Raw genomic sequence first — 21840 nt, forward strand, 5'->3', positions numbered from 1 at the left:
TTGTGTTTTGACCACTAAAAATGACAAATTTTGTTCGCTCAAGCATTAATAAAAAAACTGCGAAGCATTGTCTTCTTTGGGGAATTTGGTATTGGTGAAGTGGAGCGATTGAAATTTAAGTGTCAATTATCTTCACCTTCATTTGTGTTTGCTTGCTAACTCTAAATCACAATAAGGAATTCAATCATGGATTTTTAGGTCAGATTCTTGCAATATAACGTTCCAAACAAATAATGTCGATGGTACATCATTGTAACAGTATGTGCTCGTAAAGTTGTTGCGTTACGACGTTCTAGAGTTTGAAAAATTGTTCAAAATAAAAAACGAAGAATTCTTACATGAAGATTCTTGGAGTAGGAGCGCGCCAACGCAGTGCCAGATCCGGCTCACTGCTTTTTTCTACTATGATCACATTTCTCGGGTATTTTCTTCCAAAGAATTTTATGTAATTACCACCTTTTAAGAGCGTTTCCAAATTTTCGCCCATCTCAAGATTTCACTTACCGTTAACGTAATTATAAATAAAATTTGCATAAATATTTACCGCGTTGTCTTTAATATTGCTTATTACCATGAGGAAATAAAATAATTATGTACCGTTCTATACGGACATGCTTAAATGTTCATCCGCGGATTTATTATTTTCTATAATTATTATTGCAAGTTCTTTATTACGCGGTTTTTGCAAATTCGTGTGTCATCAATTCCACCGTAAAACTGGTTAAAAAACTACAGTTAAACGTGTTGCGAAAAGAGCACGCAATCATGAGTTAACAAAACTGAAAATATTGTGCATGTTCAACTTGAGGTGTAACAGTTACACTTAAAATTCACTTTTAACGGAGTTACAGATACTGTAATTAGAGTTTTCCTGTTCTCTAAACAATAATGAAAGGTGTGACGTTACAATTCACAAGACTTTTCGGAAAACTAAGAACAATATCGTGTTCATGAGTTGTTGAACACAAAAAACGGATAAAAAATTATCAGCTCCGGGCGCATCAGCAAATTAAAAACTGGATGTGTAAAACCGTTACATTAGCTTATCGGTCGTGACAATAAACATTATTTAGTTTTTTTCGGCCTGAAGCTGCACGCAAGAAAAATCTATTAACTGGAAAATGGAAATCCATCTAATTGCTACCTCGTTTGCCGAAATTATATTGTTAATTGAACAAATTCTTGGGCTCTCTCTAATTAACTGAAGAAAACTTATCAGATGATGGAAAAACAGAGCTCGCGGCTGCAAATTATTAAAATAATTTGATTTATTATTATAATATTCAAAATGACACGGTAAATGCAAGAAAGTAACGTTAGTTTCTTCGTTATTAATTGACAACATTTGATCATTGCTCCGACTATTTTTCTTCGGATTTTTGTACCGTCGCGCGTCAATAGTGTTTTTATTTTTCATTCTTCTTCTGAGAAATCTGTTAGTTGTCGGATCTCCTCTATATTTGGTAGCAGCGTAACTTGTATTAACAGTTAAAGTGTGTTTAATACTTAAAACCAGTAAATTATGGTTATCCGATGAGGAGGAGTTTCTTCCTTTGTGGAAGTTAAAGCCAATTTTTCATGTTTTTACTTGAACCTAATCATACATTTTCTTCTGTTTGCCTAACGGCGACGTCTCCAAAACGTTTTGCGGAAAACAAAACCGTCATGCAACTTGTTCATGTTAATCCAATTTGCAACTAAATTTCCATTGCTTTATTTCCGTTTGAAAAATGGTAAGTTACCTTTCCAGTGTCAGATGCATTCCGGGAACCATTGGAATCCAGACAAATTGCCATGTTCGTATATGAGCAGGTTGTAAGGTCTTTACAGTAAATTTTTATAAAACATGCAATTCTCCCGTTACAACAGAACTTTCATTGATAATGATGCTGACTGCTACAGCTATTTGTTTCGAGCGATGGCAAAATTGTTTTTATTACTCCCGTTGGTTTAGTTTCATCCTAATTTATCGACGGAGTTTTTACGATAATTAATATCTACATGGAGTAGATGAATAATAGGAAAGTTTTAGGATCCTGCAATGTACTGGTTTATGTAATAACAGGATTTATTCTTTTCATTCTCTTGGAGATATTCAAAAGAGGATATAAAACAAAGATTTTCTCCTTGTAATGGAAACTATTAAAACAGTTATTAAAGAATAACTGCAGTGTGTTCCGCAGTATTAAGAACAAAAGTTTCATTAATTGAATTTTCTCGAAAATGGTACTGTCCGTTCATCTTGTTCTTATAAACAAAGTTGCGCAGAATCGACCCATTTCTCTGGATTATTCTTGTTCCTACCGTTTAGAAGCCAACTCATAATCATCACAATACGAAAGCTTCCATTGTCTATAACACGCTTCTCAAGAACTATTCTCTACTTTATTACGCAACAGCCAAACAACTTGGTCATCCTGATATCGACATTTTTATTTAATTAACATTTTCCTACTTTTTTCTACCTTATCGATTAATAAACCCAAACGAAAAGGTTGATTGAACCTGACTAACCCACTAGCGTCCTTGAAGGATCACTGAATCCCTCATTAAGGATGCATAAACCTTTCCAAATCATGAATTTTAAATCAGCATTTGTGACCCCTAAAAAGTTGTGAGATACGACTAATCGAATTCTCCCAAACAGAGGATCATTTATATTCTATAACAGTTCAATTGTGGATGTACAAGGTATTGCCCTCTGTTAGAACAGACTTGCAGCTGAGACGGGCTGTGGTTTGCTCCCACTCTTGCAGATTCGGATTTCGAGTGGAGACGCTCGGAGAGGGCGCCAACTTTATTAAAAGATGCCAAAAACGTTTATTTTTAGTTAAATCCTCATGAAATTTCGTGTGGAATTTAATAAGAATATTTCCGAGATCTATTTCAAGTGTCAAACCTCCAGAATTAGAAGAAAAAAACTGGTGCTTTGGTCTGAGGTTTTTCATGCTAAGAATTCAGTTTTTTGTCAAATTCGAATATTGGAATTTTAATCGGAGATTTGGAATCCAAAATTGCGCTATTTTTACTCATGCGACAACAAATTACTGAATTAGAAACGATTGAAATTTTGAATTGTCGCCAAACGGCAAAAAATTGGAAGCCTCCGGAAATTTGGGACTTCTTGTCACTGGAAGTACAACAGATAGAAAAGTGCGGTTTGCGCCACAATTTTTCTCGAAATTTTGTTGCTAAGAATCCGAAAATTTCAAAAATTTAATAAAAAAAACGCTTGCGACTCAAATATACTTCGGCCGATTTCTACCTTATTTGTAAAGTAAACTTAAGACGTTCAATACTCATTTAACGCAGAATTTCACTCTGAAATCAAAACTGTCCTAACTTTTCTCGAATGTCAACAAATAACTAAATTTGAAGCAAATGATATTTCGAATAGTGATTTTAAGTTTCGAAATTTCGAAAGATGCGGTATTCACCAGTTTTTCTCGCTTTTGTAGTTTGAAATCCGCTTTTAGATTTTTAGAAATTTAATGGTCAATTTTTTTCGCAAAAAGAAATTCGGAGTCAAACTACGAAAAAAATTAAATTTTTTGTTTTTTGACTACCACTATAACTATTTGACCTACCGATCTAAAATTCGATAACTCGCTTATTTTTGGAGCAAACTTGCGTTATTTTGGATCATTTTACGCAGAAGTTTGTGTAGATTTCAAACCCGGGTTTAAAATCTAAGTACGACAACAACTAACTGAGCTATGGCCGTTTAAAATTTCGGATAGTTGATTTTTATTTTTCTAATTTTTAATTTTCGCGCTTTTTGTCTTAATAATTTGCCCTTAAATATCTAAAATTCGGTGGTCGTTTTTATTTGCAAAAAAATTCCGGCTGTATCGACGAACATCTTTCAATTTTTTGTTTTTTGACCGCCACTCATTAACTATTTCACCTACCGATCCGAAATTTAGCCAGTTGATAGATTTCGAGCTGCTCTTTCGACTGATGTACAACTCAGAGGTATTGAACGTCGTTTTAGTCCCACAAAAAATTATTGAGAATCACGCGAAAAGCACCTCTTGAAAACAGGTTTTGATCAATCTTTCGTTTATTTGTGAAGCAAACTCAAGTCATTTGTGCTCATTTAACGCAAAACTTTACGCTGAATCCAAAACTGGGCGATTTTTTAACATACGTCCACACATAATTGAGTAATGGCGCTTTGAATTTTTTAGTAGTCGCCAGAGAGTCAAATTTTTGAAGGTTCGAAATTTCCAAGTTTGCTAAAAATCCGGTCTTATACAGGTGTCCCAGAACTCATGACCCAGAGAACAAGGACAGGTGCCGACAGCAATACAGATGGTAAATTTCAAAACAAAAATTGATCAAGTTTAATAGTATTCGAGAAATGATCAAAAAAATAACAACCAAATCTCGAAAGCTTATTCTAACGGTGGAGTAAAAGGTCATCGCAATGACTGATGTATGTGTCCATAGTTACCGATTTTCAAATTCTATTCAGCTTCGAGATTGGCTACAGTTTTTCGTCTTAACTCAATTATTTTTTGCGCTAAAAAATTTTTGTTTCCTAATTTTGGCTCAGAATTCTTGTCTCCATAAGCCTTTTCTTTCTGGGTCGCGAGTTCTGGAACAGCCTGTATACATATTTCGAATTTGAATTTTTTTTTTATTTATCTTGGTATAAATCTATTTCGATTGATTTTATTCCGGAATTTTCCGTTAATGTAAAAGTGTTTTTATACAGACGTAAATCGTTTTTTTCTGGGTTTTGATAAACGAAGTAGAACATATTTTATAAACTTTTGTTCCGGCGCATCCACCATTTTGCCATTTTTCTGATTCTGTTTGAAACATTTTCTTTTTTTGTATTAAAATTTGTTGCAAAAGACGCTTCTCCTCCTCCGGATCACCGGCTCGCCTGGTGCCCTCTATTAGCAGCCTCCTGCATCAACCTCCGGCTCCGGAACGCTTGCACTCTTGCTTGCCCGGACTTCACTTCCAATGCCCTCAAGATGTCGCTAACCATCACAATTCGTAGAAAATCCATACTTTTACACATGCCACTTCGTGATCGAATGAGCCACGCAGAGATTAGTGCGCATGGTGCGCCGTGTAGGTGCAGGTTGTATCTTTTGTTACCTTCAAACAAATATTTTTTTACGGTGTTACGAATTGATAGACGTGGTGATAAGATAAACGAAGTGAAATGGTTATCGCGGCTTTAAACTAAAATAGTACTATTACATTTAGTGGCAGTAACAGCAGTGTTGGCTCCATGCAAAACGTGAATTTCAGCAGTTATTCATTTAGTAAATTCTTTTTTAAATTTGTGGAAATACAGTGATTGAAAGGAAAATGACGACTTTGGAACTTTACACAAAGGTAATTTGCTTTGTGGGTAATTAGATAAGATTTTGGTTTTATTGACATTCGGTTTTTACACGAGCGCTCAACGCGTAAACGTGACTTTTAAACCGGTTTTTTAAAAATGTTCCTCAACTTTTTATTACTAGTGTTGTTTATGTGATGTGATTTGATTTAGCACGCATGTGTAGTTTTTTTTTATTTGTAATTTAAAGTGCAGAAATGAAGCAATAAAAATATTTTGCACTTGTTGGCTTGTTGAAAAATGCCAACAAAATTTATAGTAGTTGCAATAAACGACCTTATCACAAGGCTACGTGCAGTAGCCCACAGTGTTGCATTAATTTATTGATCGATTCTACTAACCTATATTTTTGTTTTTGTTTAGTGCAGTTCCACTGATACGAACTTGTAATTTTAATTAGGACTAAACACATGTCAGCAATAATTTTGCTTTACAATTTCATGTTACTTTGTCTGCGAGTAAATGATAGACTGTCTTTCATTGTAGAAAAACTTCGTTTTAAATTAGTGCTTTCTTCATTATTGTTATCTTATTGACAGTCACATGCACGGTTCAATAAATAAAGAACGACCTATTTTAACCAGTTATGTAGTGAGGTAGTGAGAGTGTTCTCAGATCAAATCTTGAAATTTTCTCAAGCATGCAGTGAATGTAATTAAATGCTAAAATACAGAGAAAAAATTTCGTTCATATTTAGCCGATTATTAACTACAGACGAAATTAAATTTCTCTTCTGCTGCAACGTATAAATCTCAAACGTTTCGTATATCTTCTTTATCTTTTATTCAAACGAGCAATATTGCAGACTTCTATGCGGAACTCGTGCAACCGGATGGCATAGTTTATTTGGTTTTGGCAGCAAGAGGTTCATCTTTTAAAGTCAAAATAATTTATTTTAATGTGCCAAGTGTCGGCTTTGGAAAATTAAAATCACAAATACAATGTCTACACGCTTAAATGTTCAAATAAATATTTTTTTTAGTGTGGGAGTTTGGAAAATGTTCAGAGAATAACAAATTTGCAGGATTTAGATTAGCAGACGGTGATTTATTTAATAATCTAAAATGGCGTTGGGTGCACAAACTTAAAATTTTATGTCCTATTCAGCACACGTTTTTATTCTCTTCCTTTTACTTAGCCGAGGGAGCATCTTTGCATTTTGTTTAGACTCTTCCTGTTCCAGATTCATGTCAACCAGTTTCTCCACTCCAGAGATTCGGAGCGTATTTCAATTCTTTTTACTTTTTTGACTGTTTCACGCTCGTCCTTATTAACACTTACTTTTTCTCGAATTTCTTTGTCGAACGTTATTCTTTCGCTTGGCCATATCTTTTGATGTCAGTATAACATTTTTATTCATGAACTTTTTCCAGCTGTCCGAGCTTGAGGCAGCGTAATAATCGCATTAGCCACATCTTTCTGCATTTCATTTAATGGACAAGTAGTTCTATGACTAAAGTTATTGCATTTAAAACTCTTAACACATTTTAGTTTTTTTTAGATAAAAGTGATTTTGGAACAAAAAAATTCTTTATTCTCTACCTGGTTTCATTCGTCTTTTCAGAAGAAAATAGCCAATAAGAAGATTCTTCATAATTCACCTGAATAAGCGAAACAAATTAGATTTGTTACAGACAATTTGATGTGGTCGTAACCATTTCCCCAAGAATATTTTCCTATTTATTTAATTTTGTTTTACTTCCTGGGACATTTCTAATATTTTAAAGAAGAAATGATATTTTTAACATTAGATTTGTTCAAATTTAATAATTCAGACATCCTGGATGTTTGGAAATAAAAAATAAATAAATGGTGAATTTGAATAGAAATAATGAAAAAAAAGAACACACAATTTAAATTTTGGATCGGTTATTCGACAAATTTCAAAAACTAAAAAACGTAAAATTGAAGATTTTCTTAGTCCTTGTTGGAATAAATAATACTTATTAAGTTTGAATTTTTAATACAATAAAACCTGTTTAATCCAAACTTCATGACCTCTATAATAGGAAGCCCTATCAAAATATGATCAATATGGGATCTAGAGAATCTTGAAATGGTCAGAAAACGAATGAAATTTGTTGAAAAATTTTTGAGTAAGGGAATTATTTAAAATTTTAATCTTTAACCCGCCTCCAAATCCATGACTTTAAAAATACGACGTCAGCGCCTGCATGTTTCTGATTAGGAGTTTATACACTATATTAGTGCAAATTAAATAAAACATGATTTGCTTGCCAGGGTGATTTGCTTGCCAGGGGAAATAACCAAAGGAGAAAAAAAATCGACTTAAATTTACAAATAACTAAAAAAATTGTAACTTCTTTTAATATATTTTTTATACGTTGTTTATTTTGACAATTTGAATGAAACAATGAGTATTTTTTTTTTATAAGTAAACTACAAGAAAATATATTCTTCCAAAGAGAAAGAAATTTTGAACGGCTCAAATGTGTTGCGCCGACTCTCATAATGCTCTAACTGCTTAAAAATACAAAACGGTCCGTTATTGTTTATTTATAATTTGAAGTGATTCTCAACTACCTTTACACTATACGCACGTTGTACATAAATTGTTTCAATTTTATGACCCTTAAAAGTATGTCAGGGGAGAAAAAATGACAAAACCAATTGTGAGGGACAAAAATGAATTCAAAAATATTTAATGACAAACTAATTTCATGGGTGTTTTAAGACTAGTTTATGATTGCTTATTTATCTTAGAAAGTGTAACTAAACAATATTTCAATTTCATGTGTTTGAATGTAATAATGTAATTTCAATTCCAGAAAACGTGTGAAGGACACGTCAGGGGAGAGAAATTTTGTATGCAATCAAACTTCATTTTTAAAAATTGATCTGTAGGAATTAAAGTGGTTTTTGTAGAGTGTAAAATCTACTTAAACCTTCTCTGACTGCAGTGGTTATATTTTCGATATTTTTTGTCGTTGCCACCAAATTTACGTCTTACCTAATGTAGAAAGACTCTTTTGTGTTTCAAAATTATTATTGAGTTTAATATTCAATTTTGAACAAATCATAAATATTGAGATATTTGTCACAAAAGTAGTTTAGCTCAAATAACAATTTGATAAGATTTTGAAGATTACTCATAGAATGTTTTATCATTTTGATTACAAATCGTATGACTAATAAGAATAAGTCATGTTATTATTTTCTAATATCTTTTTCATCTCTTTATTGAACATAAATAAATAAATTCTCATTTTTTTATATACCTAATCACGTTCATTCTTAGCTTTTGTAATATTTCTATATAGGAAACAATCTTTATACTTTGTGCTCTACACATTCCACAATCTCTTTGAACAGGATAATAAGTTGTTTGTTACTTTGCATTTGAAGTAATCATGCATACAAAATGAATTTTAAAAGAAAAAAAGGTATGTAAGATAAATACGTAACAATCAATCAAGATCGATCGTGTAAGGAAGTAAACTTTCATTAGGAGTTTCTATTTTTATCACAACTGTAGTCTTCAGTACAAATAAATGTTTACTATGACATTCTATTTATGCATTCTACTGCACATTTTCTGAAAACTTACACTTTCCACGTTGCCACAAATTAGATATCAAGTTCCAATTAACCTTGGACTCCCATAAAAGCCGTCGTTAATTTTTATCGATCGCTAATTTAATGGAAGAAAGTCAACCGAACTCTGTTTTAATTAATTATCAAAACTGTTACATGGTTTCCATATAAAAAAAAACTATTAATCTGTAACAATACGATCCTAAGAACCAGAGAGTGAAAGTTCTATCACGATAAATTAACCGGCTAGACTGTTATTCGTGGAGAATGCACTTTGAATAAAGGTGAACGCGATAAAAAGCTCGAAAACCTCCATGTAGAGAAACAGGAAATTTAATCTATTTTTGTAACATTTACGTAATGTAGATCCCTATCTCAGGAGTGGCTAAACATTGCAAAAATATAGACGTAGCGGTATCTTGAGAAGATTTTTTACTTTCATACGTTTTCGATGACGAAATAATGTCCGGTTCACACAATTCGCCGCAATCCCGTTACGCTGTCCTAAAAGCAAAGTTCAAACAAAATTCCGTATATTGCGTGTTTGTTTTTCTAATTCAACAATAAGGTATTGTAACGTTTACAGCTATTACTAATTGATCCGTTCCTCGGTGTAAACGAGTCACTCTAATCTCCACTGTTTTTATGACGTTCTGCTTTTTTCCAGGGGGCGAAGGTCTGGATCCCGCATCCAGACAAAGTATGGGAAGGCGCCGAACTCGAGGAAGACTTCAAAACAAACAAAACAACTCTACAAGTGGTAACAGAAGACAACGAGAAAAAAACCCTCACAATCAAATCAGAAACTGATCTGCCCTTTTTACGAAATCCTGCAATTCTAGTTGGAGAAAATGACCTTACGTCCCTTTCGTACCTTCATGAACCTGCAGTTCTCTACAATTTGCAAGTGCGGTTTTGTCAAAATAGGTACATTTATACCTACTGTGGAATCGTCTTGGTGGCCATTAATCCGTACGATGATCTTCCTATTTATGGTAAGAATTGTCCGGAGCTAATTATAATCATTCATGTCACGTGTAAAACGTGTTTGTTATGATTATGAAGGGTTTGATGGGTGTCGTCGCGACGCCAACGCCGGGTTCGTTCTTAATTTATGGAGGAAAATGAAGTCCCTGTGCGGGTCTGACGCAATCGAGTACAGAGCGACAAAATATCGGGTTTTATGTTTAAATAATTGATATCTACAGTATAATTTTCATATGTTGCACTAATTGTGTAGGCGTCAAATCATAACAATTTTTATTAAATTCACCTACTTTGAAGCACCTTTATTTTGTATAAACCAATTGTCAATTCGACTATTGTTAATCGCAAATAAATAAAACCTAAATTAAAGCATTAAATCGATACCATTCTCGACTCATTTTCTAGTTTAACCACAGAATAGAATCACGTAACTTAACAGTTACTTTTTCGGAATAATAATAATTCTTTTTGTCATAGTTACATTATACTGGAACGCCCACATAAAAGCAATATATCCTCTTGTAAATTGTGCGTACAGTTATTTATAATATAGAGCTTAAAGATAGAGAAATGTTAATGTAATCCAACATTGTGTCTTTGACCTTTATGTAAATTATTTGTTTTCAGTCAGATTAATACAGTAAATAGAATGGATACTGCTGTGCTATAAACTTTTAAGCATACCTCCATAAAGTGGCCAACAGTGGAGGAGATTTTTGTGGGCTTGTTCATTAAACAAACAATAATTTTTAAACAATAACTTCTTTGGCCAGGGAAGTCGAAAAATTATTCCAATTGCTTCGTAGGTGTCGTAACTCGTTATTGTGGTCATGTAATGTTCGACATTCAGGATCTAGTTACAATTAAAACTGGAACTCAAGGACTAGTTCCTAAAAAGAACAAGAGATCTTTGACAATGTGAACCAATAAATAATGTTAGAAAGTTTAGTATTCAGCGTTAATTTTGTAGATAAAAAAATCTTATCTGTGGAGGTTATTACAATGATATCTGAATGTACATGAGAATAATTTCAAGTGAAATGGACCATCCTGAAAAATGTTTAGATGTTACGATTTTTGACTAAAAAGATAAATAAAAGAAATTCTTACAAGACAATTATAGAAATTCTATTGGTGGTATTCAGTAGCAAATTATATACATTTTTAAAAGAAAAATACTTTATTGACATTACTTGACACTAAGTACATACTTCAAAATTGCAGCCAAATAATAAATATTAAGTTTTCTGAAAGTATAACACTTTTTTTCTTAATTAGAGTCAAAATAAAGCTAATCGGCTTTACTTTCTTCTCTATAAAGAAGATTGTGGGCAAACATTGATTGTGGGCAAACATTTCGTTAAGTCGTTTAAAAAAAATGGGTTTCTCACTTCACCTGAATTAACTCATAAATAAAATATACTCTAAAATACGATCACTCTTCTGGTTGCGATTCCGGACATTTCAAATTCGATCCTCTCTGATAAATTGGACGTTTTAATTTCAAACTTCCAAATCACAAAGTTTCTAGTTTAGATTCATATTCATTTTGGATACAATTAATTTCCTGATTTCAATGCTTTTAATTTTACTATTCACGGATTTCAAAACTTCAACTTTGTCATGAAAAGCTGCAATTTCGGATAATAACGATCGCTAACTCAATTTACTCATTCTATAGAAGAAAATCCTATCTCTTAATATCAAGTTACATATTTACTGACGTTTGTTGATAGATCAAATCTCTTAAATCCAACTCTATTTTTATAAGGCAATCACATAAAACTCGAATCGCAAACTCCAAGTCTAGAAAATCAGGTTTTAATACTCAACGATGTTATTTATGTAAAAAAATCTTTACTACTTTTTGGGTAATTAATTTAGTCGGTTTTACATGATTATAAATTTCGATTTATGTATGCATATTTGAATTTAAAGTGCTTAAAATGATGTACAGCATTTTTTACGCGTCGTTGATTTGGAGAATCAGCTGAAAATACCGCATGATTATATCCACCAGCTTAGTGGAAGATTTTGCGAAGTTTCCAAGGAAAATTTAGAGCGTTCAACCTGTTATTAACATGCAATTTTCAGAGCAAACTATTCAATGTTTGTAATGCTCCGAATAATTTTGCTTATCATTCGAAAATTCTGAATTCAAGTATCTGTGTTTATCTCAGCTTCTATGAGGATGAGCGGATATCACGCTAAATTTAGATGAAATGGAAAGTTGTTAATATGATAATGAACAATGTGGGAGAAAGGACAAGTTTTTGTCACTCAAGAGATCAAATTTAAAGGAACACGGAAACTTGGAAACTTTCGCGGGTGTAAAAACTGTAGACAAAAAGTGCCCAAGAGTGTTTCTTTCTTTTAGTTCAATCAATTTATACGTTTAGTTCTGACAAGTTCAAAAACTGGAAAAAGTGTCGCTGACCGAGTCTGAAATGCGATCCATTGTTTCCATTTCACTTTCTACACAAATTCTGAAAACTGCGAATAACACACAATTTGTTCACCGTGAGATGAGCACCTAATGTACTTTATAAATCATCATAAATTGATCATCGTGACTCATCTTGATGTTACATAAACCATAATTAACGAACTCAACCTCAGAAAGAACGAATTATCATTACCATTAGTTTAACAAAGTTGACAATGTAATTTCCAGGGCCCATTTCGAGCTTCTCCATTACTCTGGGAACGAAATTTAATTTGTTATCCTCTATTATTACCAACATCAAAGAACAGTTGTTACGACCGCGTTTTTCGAGCAAGGTAAAATAATTTGGTAAATGCTTACTTGTTATCTGATCATGATAACACCTACACTATGAGTCACAGTAAATAAACCTGAGAACACGTAAATAACCACAAGTTAGGCAAGTCATGCGTGGAAATTATGTAGAAGAGATATTTTATTGCCACTGTAAAAAATTAACACGTAGCTGATTGTTTATTAATATTTGTTCTTTTGTGTGCCAACGAACTTTGGAAAGTTTGTTCTATCTATGTACTAAAACATCAATAATGGTTTTATCGGTTTTTTACCTTCATTTCGGACGCACTACTTGCATAATTTGCACGCGTTTCTTTGTGGGCAGAATAGTTTGGAAAAATTATTTCGAGCAATCATGTTTTGTAATTGTGCGGAGACATGATTGGCTATAATTACAAATTAATCCATTCTTTAAAAGTTGCCAGTAAATTGGTAATCATTCATTATGCCACTTGATGAAGTTTTTATTTTCCATTATTAAACTGCTTAATACAACCATTGTAAACTTGTTTATTTGTTTCATTCCTTGTTTCAATAACTGTGAAATAAGCTCTCGTTTTTAAATGTTTCTGTTACGGTGCTAATTTTAAACATTGAAAAAATGTTTTGAATTTTTATCTGCTCTGGTTTTGTCGTCAATTTTGTATTGAAAAACTACAAACGTAAATAACGCTTGAAACTTTCACACAACAAATTTCATCTTACACAAGAATTATGAAATTTAAGATGTTAAAGCATCAATAATTAACGCAATAAAAAGGTGAAATAAATTAATAAAAGATTGTTGGAGAAATGAGAAATTTATATGCAATGACGTGGGATTATAACACGTAAATTTGATACAATTAGGGAAATAAAAAAGGATTTAAGATATGAATTTCATTAAGTAGAAACGGAAAGTCCCTTGATCTGGTTTAGATATTCCTCGAATCCTTGAAACGAAATATAAAAATCTGAAGTTAATGAAATTTTCTTTATTTTTATTCTCTTTCGTCCTCCATTTTTTAGATGTCGTCTCAGGTTCTTCAGATGCATTTTTTATAAGATGTTTTTAGATTATTTGTTCCTTTAAATCTCTATTTTAGAAATGTTTTTATCGCATTTAATCAGTACTAAATTTTTAATTTTTAAGAGCCTTAAAATTCATTGGTCTATAATATAATTTGAATTTTTTAAGGTTTTTAGATACTTTAAATTTTTAAATGATTTAATTCTTATTTTTTCTGCAAGGAATTTTTTGTATACGTCAGATTTAAAATGCGGCTCTGTGATCGTCTGTTCAGTAGCGCAAGTTACACAATGCTGTTTTTTTTTTGACTGTGGAATGTCGATAATAACTGTCACATTTGTCAAATTATCACCAAATTGTAGAAGCATTGGGAATACATTTGTTTTTTGTTATTTTTAGTGCAGATTAGCAGGTATTTCACTGTCACTTTATGTTTTTCATCATTATCTCTTGCAATTACTAAAAAAATTGTCAGTTGCTTGTGGAGCCATCTATTAGTCAAATTTGACATGTATCCATTACAGGTATCTAACTAATCCTTTTCAAATCCTGGTGATTTCAGAATACTCTTTTGTAAATCGGTAAATCCTCTGCAGGAAAAAAACCGTATAGGTCCTTTGTGGTCTTCCTGATATATGAAAAGAATAAAAAGCAACCGCTTTTAAAGCCACACAGGCCCTTAAAAACTTTTTAACTCTTGCATTTTCAAAGAGAAATCTTAGAGAAAAAATTGATTTTACCATCTTTACTTGAACTTTTTATAATTATTGATTTCTCTAGATTTTCCGAATCTTATCGACAATCTTCATTGCTTTATGAGATGGATTACTTGACTCCCATATTAAAAAAAATTCTCGCTTATTATCAGTGTTATCAGCAGTTACGTCATAAATGAAATAAAACTAGTTTTAATGCTCATAGAATTGTCATTCGATTAAAGTCTTATCGTCTTTTTGCGAAAGGAATGTTAAAACATTTTGCATTGAATAAGTAAGCAGTTATCAACCTTTCCAGTTTACAATTCCTTCTCACGCTATAAATCCTTTTTACTATTAATGTATCTTTACTTTCATTTTTAAGAGGTAGATCTTGACCTACCTTCATTTTTCACATAGTAACCTAAATCGCACACTTAAGTCATACTATATTATAACTAAAGCACCTACTTTACTTGCAAATTACGTTAAAAGTGAACAAAAAGTGTTAACAGGAAAACACAGCGGGAAGACAACAAAAAAAGACAAATTTTCCCGTTAATCAGCGGAATGCAAAACCATTGCATGCACTGTTATTGAAAAGTGTTTTACCCCACAGGAAGACAACAAAGATTTAATACTATTTTAAGACTAGTATACACACACGTCTTGTACTTCCTGAAGGCAGCTCTTCAGCCTCACCTTTGACCCGCGAAGAGCCGTGTTCACCACACTTTGTATTGTCTCTCGTACTCGAGTCGCTAGAAATGTTATGACCATAGCTCTGGAGATTTTATTTTTAATTATACAAACGCCTCATGAATATTCATACTTTTTATACGAAGCGACTGAGCTTTACCTTTATTGTGCTAAATAAAAAATGAGTCTACAGTCCAAATCTTTCTTTATTGAAGTGTAACAGTCTCATTTCTTCTCATTTAATAATTATAACGCTTTTTAGATGTCGACACAATACAAACTTATAGAGGTCAAGCGATGGGTGACCTAGATCCTCACATATTTGCCGTGGCGGAGGAAGCATACACCAAATTAGAACGAGAGCAAAGGGACCAAAGTATTATCGTATCTGGTGAAAGTGGAGCAGGCAAAACAGTTTCTGCAAAATACGCAATGAGATACTTTGCCACTGTCGGAGGAAGCGCAACGGAAACGCAAATCGAAAAAAAAGTACTAGCGAGCAGTCCAATCATGGAAGTAATAAAGTCACATAACATTCTTTACATTTTTTTGCATCTGTTTCGTTGTAGGCTATAGGAAATGCGAAGACAACAAGAAATGATAACAGTTCGAGATTTGGAAAGTTTATAGAGCTGCAGTTTAATAAGCAATTTCATATTAGTGGAGCATCCATGAGAACCTATCTCTTAGAAAAATCGCGAGTTGTGTTCCAAGCTCCGGATGAACGGAATTATCATATTTTCTATCAATTGTGTTCGGCAAGAGATGAACTCCCGCATCTGCAATTGAGTCATCAAAATAATTTTTATTATTTGAATCAAGGAGAGAGTCCGAATGTTGACGGAGTTGATGATTTGGGAACTTTTGGAGAGACTGTTAACGCGTTGAATTTGCTGGGATTTACAAAGTCGGAGCAGGACAACATGTTCAAAGTTTTAGGGGCGGTTTTACACTTGGGGAACATTAAATTCGTGGAGTCGATTATCTCGAGGGAGAACGAGCAGGACCAGGAGGGGTGCACGATTCCGGTAAGTTTTATCAAGTCTTTATCAGATTTTTAACAAAGTCCCTGCAGGACTCGGATAAGCACATGAAAATGTTAGCGGAGCTCCTGGAGATCGATCTGCAGGAGATGCGGCAGTGGTTGTGCACCCGCAAGATTGTCTCCATGAGAGAAGTGTTTTTGAAACCGATGAGTGTAGAAAACGCGCAAGCCGCTAGGGACGCCCTCGCTAAACACATTTACGCAGAACTCTTCAACTGGATTGTTTTGGTAATAAACAAAGCCCTCGAATCCGACATTCCGAGACACAAATTCATCGGAGTTCTCGACATCTACGGCTTTGAAACCTTCGAAATTAACTCATTCGAACAATTCTGCATTAACTACGCCAACGAGAAGCTCCAACAACAATTCAATTTGCACGTCTTCAAACTTGAGCAAGAAGAGTACATCAAGGAGGGAATTGAATGGAAAATGATCGACTTTTATGATAACCAGCCGTGCATCGACCTCATCGAGACTAAGTTGGGGATTCTGGATCTGTTAGATGAAGAGTGTCGGGTAGGTCTCTTAACTTCACTTCTTGTAGCTCACTAATTCATTCTTTAGATGCCCAAAGGTAGCGATGGCTCTTGGACCGAAAAACTCTACTCAAAGTGCATAAAATACTCCCATTTTGGTAAAGCTCGTTTCGGAACCACAGCCTTCATCATCAACCACTTCGCTGATAAGGTTCAGTACGAAAGCAACGGCTTCTTGGAGAAGAACCGCGACACCGTCATCGAAGAACAAATCTCTGTGGTCAAAAAAAGCAAAAACGATCTCGTCAGACGACTTCTCGCAGACCAATCCCAAAAGCTCGCAGTTCCAGGAACGAAACTTAAAGTGGTTGCAGCGAAACCAGCACCTTCTTCCCAGAAAACCCACAAGAAAACCGTCGGCTCCCAATTCCGAGACTCGCTCAACATGTTGATGACCACTTTGAACGCCACAACGCCTCATTACGTCCGCTGCATCAAACCGAACGACTCGAAAACGGCCTTTGAGTACAATCCCAAGCGCGCGGTCCAACAGTTACGAGCTTGTGGTGTCCTGGAAACAATCAGAATATCTTCAGCTGGATTCCCGAGCCGTTGGACCTACATTGACTTCTTCTACAGGTACCGCGTGCTTTGCAGGTTCAAAGACATCAACAGAACCGACATGAAATTAACGTGTCAAAACATCCTAAACCAGTACATCAAGAACGCCGACATGTTCCAGTTCGGAAAAACTAAGATTTTCTTCCGAGCCGGACAAGTGGCATATTTGGAGAAACTAAGATCGGATAAGCTCAAAGCGTGTTGTATAATGATGCAAAAAACAATCAGAGCCTTCATTTGGAGGAAGAAATATTTGAGAATAAAACGCTCTGTGATGAATATTCAAAGATATGGGAGAGGTTGCCTTGCACGGCGTTTGGCGGAGAACCTTCGCCGTGAAAGAGCTGCAAAAACGCTGCAGAGATACATTCGTGGATGGGTCAAGCGTGTTCAATACCAGAGGCTCAAGAAGTGTATAACTGGTCTTCAAAAGTACGCCCGCGGGTATTTGGCGAGACTTAGATACATGCAATTACGTTACAACGCGAAAGCTATTGTTATACAACGGTGGGTTCGAGGTTACTTGGCGAGGAAACGTGTCCAACTCAGAACCAAGAAGATTGTTATATGCCAGGCAGCGATTAGGCGATTCTTGGCGCGTAGACAATACAAGAAGCTTAAGATTGAAGCTAGATCAATTGAACACGTCAAGAAACTCAATAAAGGATTGGAGAATAAGATTATTAGTCTTCAACAGAAGATTGACGACATTACGAAGAACCACACGGAGTTGCTAGCGTACAAGAACGAAGCCAACGAGCTGAAGAACAAGCTAACTACGTTCAAAGCTATGGAAATTGAAATTAAAAACCTTAACGCCCTTCTTCTTGATAAGAACAAAACCATCAATAAGTTACAGGAAGATATCAAAGCGGAGAAGGAAGAAAAAATGGATCTCATTCACGAGCAAGAGAAGTACAGAGAAGAAACTGAGAAACAACAAGAATTGTGGGCTCAAGAGACCACAAAGCTCCGAAAGGAGTTGGATAACATCAATGAAATCGTCAAGATGAACCAGAAAGGTGCGGAAGAGAACCTAAAGGTCCGGTTAGAAGAAGAGAAAATGTTGATTCTGAACGAACAAGACAGTGACAGACAAGCGTACCAGAAACTGTTACAAGAGTACCATTGTTTGGAACAACACTGTGAAGACATGGAGAAGCAATTAAACAATCAAAATCACAATCAAAGCTCGCATAAAAGAAACGTCAGCGATCTTAGCAGTATTGATAGTTTTGTAATTGGCAGTGACATTCCCGAAGACCACGGTTACGGCTCGGTGAGGTCCAGAACCGGCTCAGGCTCGCAAAGAGAGAAACTGGAGAATATCGACTGGAAATGCGAAGGTAAGAGACCTGATAAGAATTTGCAGTAGCGCAATCTTATCTTTACATTACTTTATCTTGACAAAACAATTATTTTAGGAACAGTAGAAAGTCAAACTCCGAGCACTAGCAGCAGTGATACGAAACATGAATCCGAAGCCAGTGCTAAAGTGGACGTCGGATTGGTCCTCAAGCTCCAACACAAACTCGCGGAGGTCGAGCGAGAAAAAATGCGAATGCAGAAGCGTCTAGACGAACTGGACATGTCACCACGAACCGAAAAAGCAGAAAACGCAGCACGGGACTCTGTGAAAATATCGGAACTGGAACTAGTTAATTCTAATCTTAAGTCGCAACTGATGGAGCTACAAAACAGTGTGATTGAAGGGACGGGAAGCTCAAAAATACACGAGCAGCTGCAGGTGTTGCAGAATGAGCTGGAAAGGAAAACTGAAGAAATCATTCAACTGAAGAGCGTTCTGGCGAATCAAACCAACAGCATGAAATCGATTGTCAATTCCAATAACAGACTCGGTAAGCGACACGTTCATCACTCTTTTTTTTCTACTTTTTATTCCAGGAGCTTACATTAATGAAGACGGAGAGTTAGCTCTCGCGTACGAAACGCAGAAAACAATAAACAAGCAACTCGAGTTGGAGCTTCAAGACGAGAAATCGAAATACAAAGCTCACGAACGAGAGTACAAATTAGAAATAGAAAAGTTGAGAGAAGACAACGAAAGGCAGCAACGATTGTTGTCGTCCAATTTAACAACCACTCCACAGACTCAAAGCGAGGCTTACATGCAACACGAAATTACGAGACTAACGACGGAAAATCTCGATTTACACGATAAAAACGACGTGTTGGCTGAAAGTGTGAGGAAACTCAAGAAGCAAATTAAATTGCTCACTAAGAAGTTGAAGGAAGCTGGACTGGATCTTGATGACACTAATCCCGAGCTTGACAACGAATCTAACAAAGTTGCTAAACACACACGACCTTTGCCGTCAATTAGAAAGAAAGACAGAGATTATCTGGGGATGTTTTCTTACCCCAGCGGGGAAGAAAACGTGATAATGAGACAACTCGTCATCGGTATGTTATTTTTAATTTAATTTTGACTGTTTCTTTAACGTGTTACTTTCAGAGTTGAAACCTAGAACTGCAGTAACGTTACTTCCGGGACTTCCTGCGTACATCGTTTTCATGTGCATTCGCCACACGGACTACGTCAACGACGAGGACAAAGTGAAAGCTCTTCTATCAGCCTTCACCAATTCTGTAAAGAAAGTCATCAGGAAACGCCACGAAGACTTCGAAACAACAGTCTTGTGGCTCTCTAACACTTTGCGGTTGCTCCACAATATGAAACAATACAGCGGTGACAGGGCTTTCCAACAAAAGAACACGGCGAAACAAAACGAGCAGTGTTTGAGGAACTTCGATTTGTCCGAATATAGACAAGTTTTATCGGACATCGCTGTGTGGATCCATCAAGGCCTCATCCGGAACTTTGCGGAGAAAGTCCAGCCTCTCATTGTTCCCGCGATTCTGGAACACGAGGAGATTCCGGGAATCAGTGGGAACAAACCTAGTGGTTTTAGAGGGAGGAGCAGCAGTGTCGCGACTAGTCCTGAAGCAAACCAGAAGCCCACGACGGCGCTGCTACAAGAACTCACGAACCATCATAAAGTAAGTTGAACTGAGTCTCAAGAAAAATGTTAACACTTTTTGTTTAGATTCTGACTTTCTATGGAGTGGATCCTGAAGTCATCTCGCAAATCTTTAAACAAATCTTCTACTTCTTGTGCGCGTCGAGTCTCAACAATCTTCTTCTTCGGAAAGAACTGTGTCATTGGTCCAAAGGGTTCCAGATCCGGCATAATTTGTCTCACTTCGAGATGTGGACTCGCGAGAAAGGACTCGATGTAAGGACTCCAAAAATCGGAGCTCTGTCTAATTTCTATTTTCAGGAGCAATCAATTCAAGTTACGCTGCAACCAATAATCCAAGCGGCGCACTTGTTACAAGCTAGAAAAACAGAAGATGACGTTGCAAGTGTCTGTGAAATGTGCAGCTCTCTTACGCCTCTTCAGATTTGTAAAATCCTCAACTTGTATACTCCAGTAGACGAATTTGAACAAAGAGTTCCTGTTTCGTTCATCAGAAAAGTGCAAGCCAAACTCCAAGAAAGAACTCCAAATCAGGAACAACAAGTGAGTTTCTTTGTGTTGTTTTTTACAGTTCTAATGTGTGTTTACAGGCGTTATTGATGGATGTTAAATACAACTTCCCGGTCCGATTCCCGTTCAATCCCTCAGTTATATGTTTGGAAGATATTGAAATCCCAGAGATCTTGAAACTATCACAATTGGAGAAAATTTAAAGTGTAAAAAGCTGAGTGTAGTCTAGTTCACAGAGTGTATATAGTTATATAAAATCTCAGCCAGAAATGTAAATTATACTTATTTTTTAAAGAAATACTAGTTGATGCAAATTTATAGTCACTGATGTCGGATTCAGGCTATTTTTTATAACTTTCCTTTTAATATTGTGATTATTGTTGTTGTGCCTCTTTTGAGTGTATTATTTATTTATTTTTTTTGTATATATTTCTTATTTTTGTAAAAATTGTGCCATTTCTTTGGAGAACTGAAACCATTGTGTTAGTTATAAGTATCTAAACCATACTTAAAATGTCAATTTAAAAATACAGTATCGTTCATCTCCTCTCTAGCGCACATTAAGAGAATCATGTGCAATATAACATCACGTAATTACGCAATGTAATGATTTTCGCTTTTCCATTTTAGGATAAATAATGTAAAAATGTAAAGCAATAGCGAACCTCTAGCAGAAAAACAAAGATGTGATTAGCAAATTATTTTAGAGACATATCTTTTAGTACAATCTTTTAAGTGCTTTATTGTACGCTGAAGGTATTGCTTCTACAATTTTATATCCGAATTTACAGCGGTCCACTAAAACAATGTATATTTTATTGCACTTTAGACAATAATATTTTCAGTTGTAATCAAGTCTATCCTTATATAAAATTGTAGATTTAGACTAGTTACCTACCGTAAAAGAGTATTATAATTCTCGTTAATGTTAAAAGTTTAGCAAATTGTTATTGATTGGTGATATTTTATTGTCAGTTGAAAGAATGACATAGTTTAATTTGAAATATATATTGAGATGTAGGAAGGATGTGTGATTAAGAGATTATAATAGACGCTCATTACAGCAAACATTGTGATTTCATTCTTTGCGA

The 21840-nt window shown here is 34.9% G+C and overlaps 1 protein-coding gene across 3 annotated transcripts; it reads left to right on the top strand.

Annotated features, from left to right (window-relative positions):
* The first annotated feature begins 5050 nt into the window (after positions 1–5050).
* On the top strand, positions 5051–21817 carry didum (dilute class unconventional myosin). Of its 3 annotated transcripts, XM_088033226.1 has the most exons (12): positions 5051–5358; positions 9588–9915; positions 15355–15608; positions 15662–16120; positions 16168–16656; positions 16705–18583; positions 18662–19096; positions 19143–19661; positions 19714–20258; positions 20306–20494; positions 20540–20782; positions 20830–21817. In XM_088033226.1, the coding sequence occupies exons 1-12, from the start codon at positions 5332–5334 to the stop codon at positions 20950–20952; spliced, it is 5490 nt and encodes a 1829-aa protein (XP_087889352.1). In that variant the 5' UTR covers positions 5051–5331; the 3' UTR covers positions 20953–21817. The 3 variants fall into 3 exon arrangements, with proteins under 3 accessions (XP_087889352.1, XP_087889343.1, XP_087889348.1); XM_088033217.1 differs by having other exon boundaries at positions 20306–20782; XM_088033222.1 differs by having other exon boundaries at positions 18668–19096; positions 20306–20782.
* Positions 21818–21840: the final 23 nt, after the last annotated feature.

Source organism: Gnatocerus cornutus, chromosome 1, assembly GCF_029298725.1.
Source record: "Gnatocerus cornutus isolate USDA-ARS CGAHR chromosome 1, icGnaCorn1.1, whole genome shotgun sequence".
NCBI lineage: Eukaryota > Metazoa > Arthropoda > Insecta > Coleoptera > Tenebrionidae > Gnatocerus > Gnatocerus cornutus.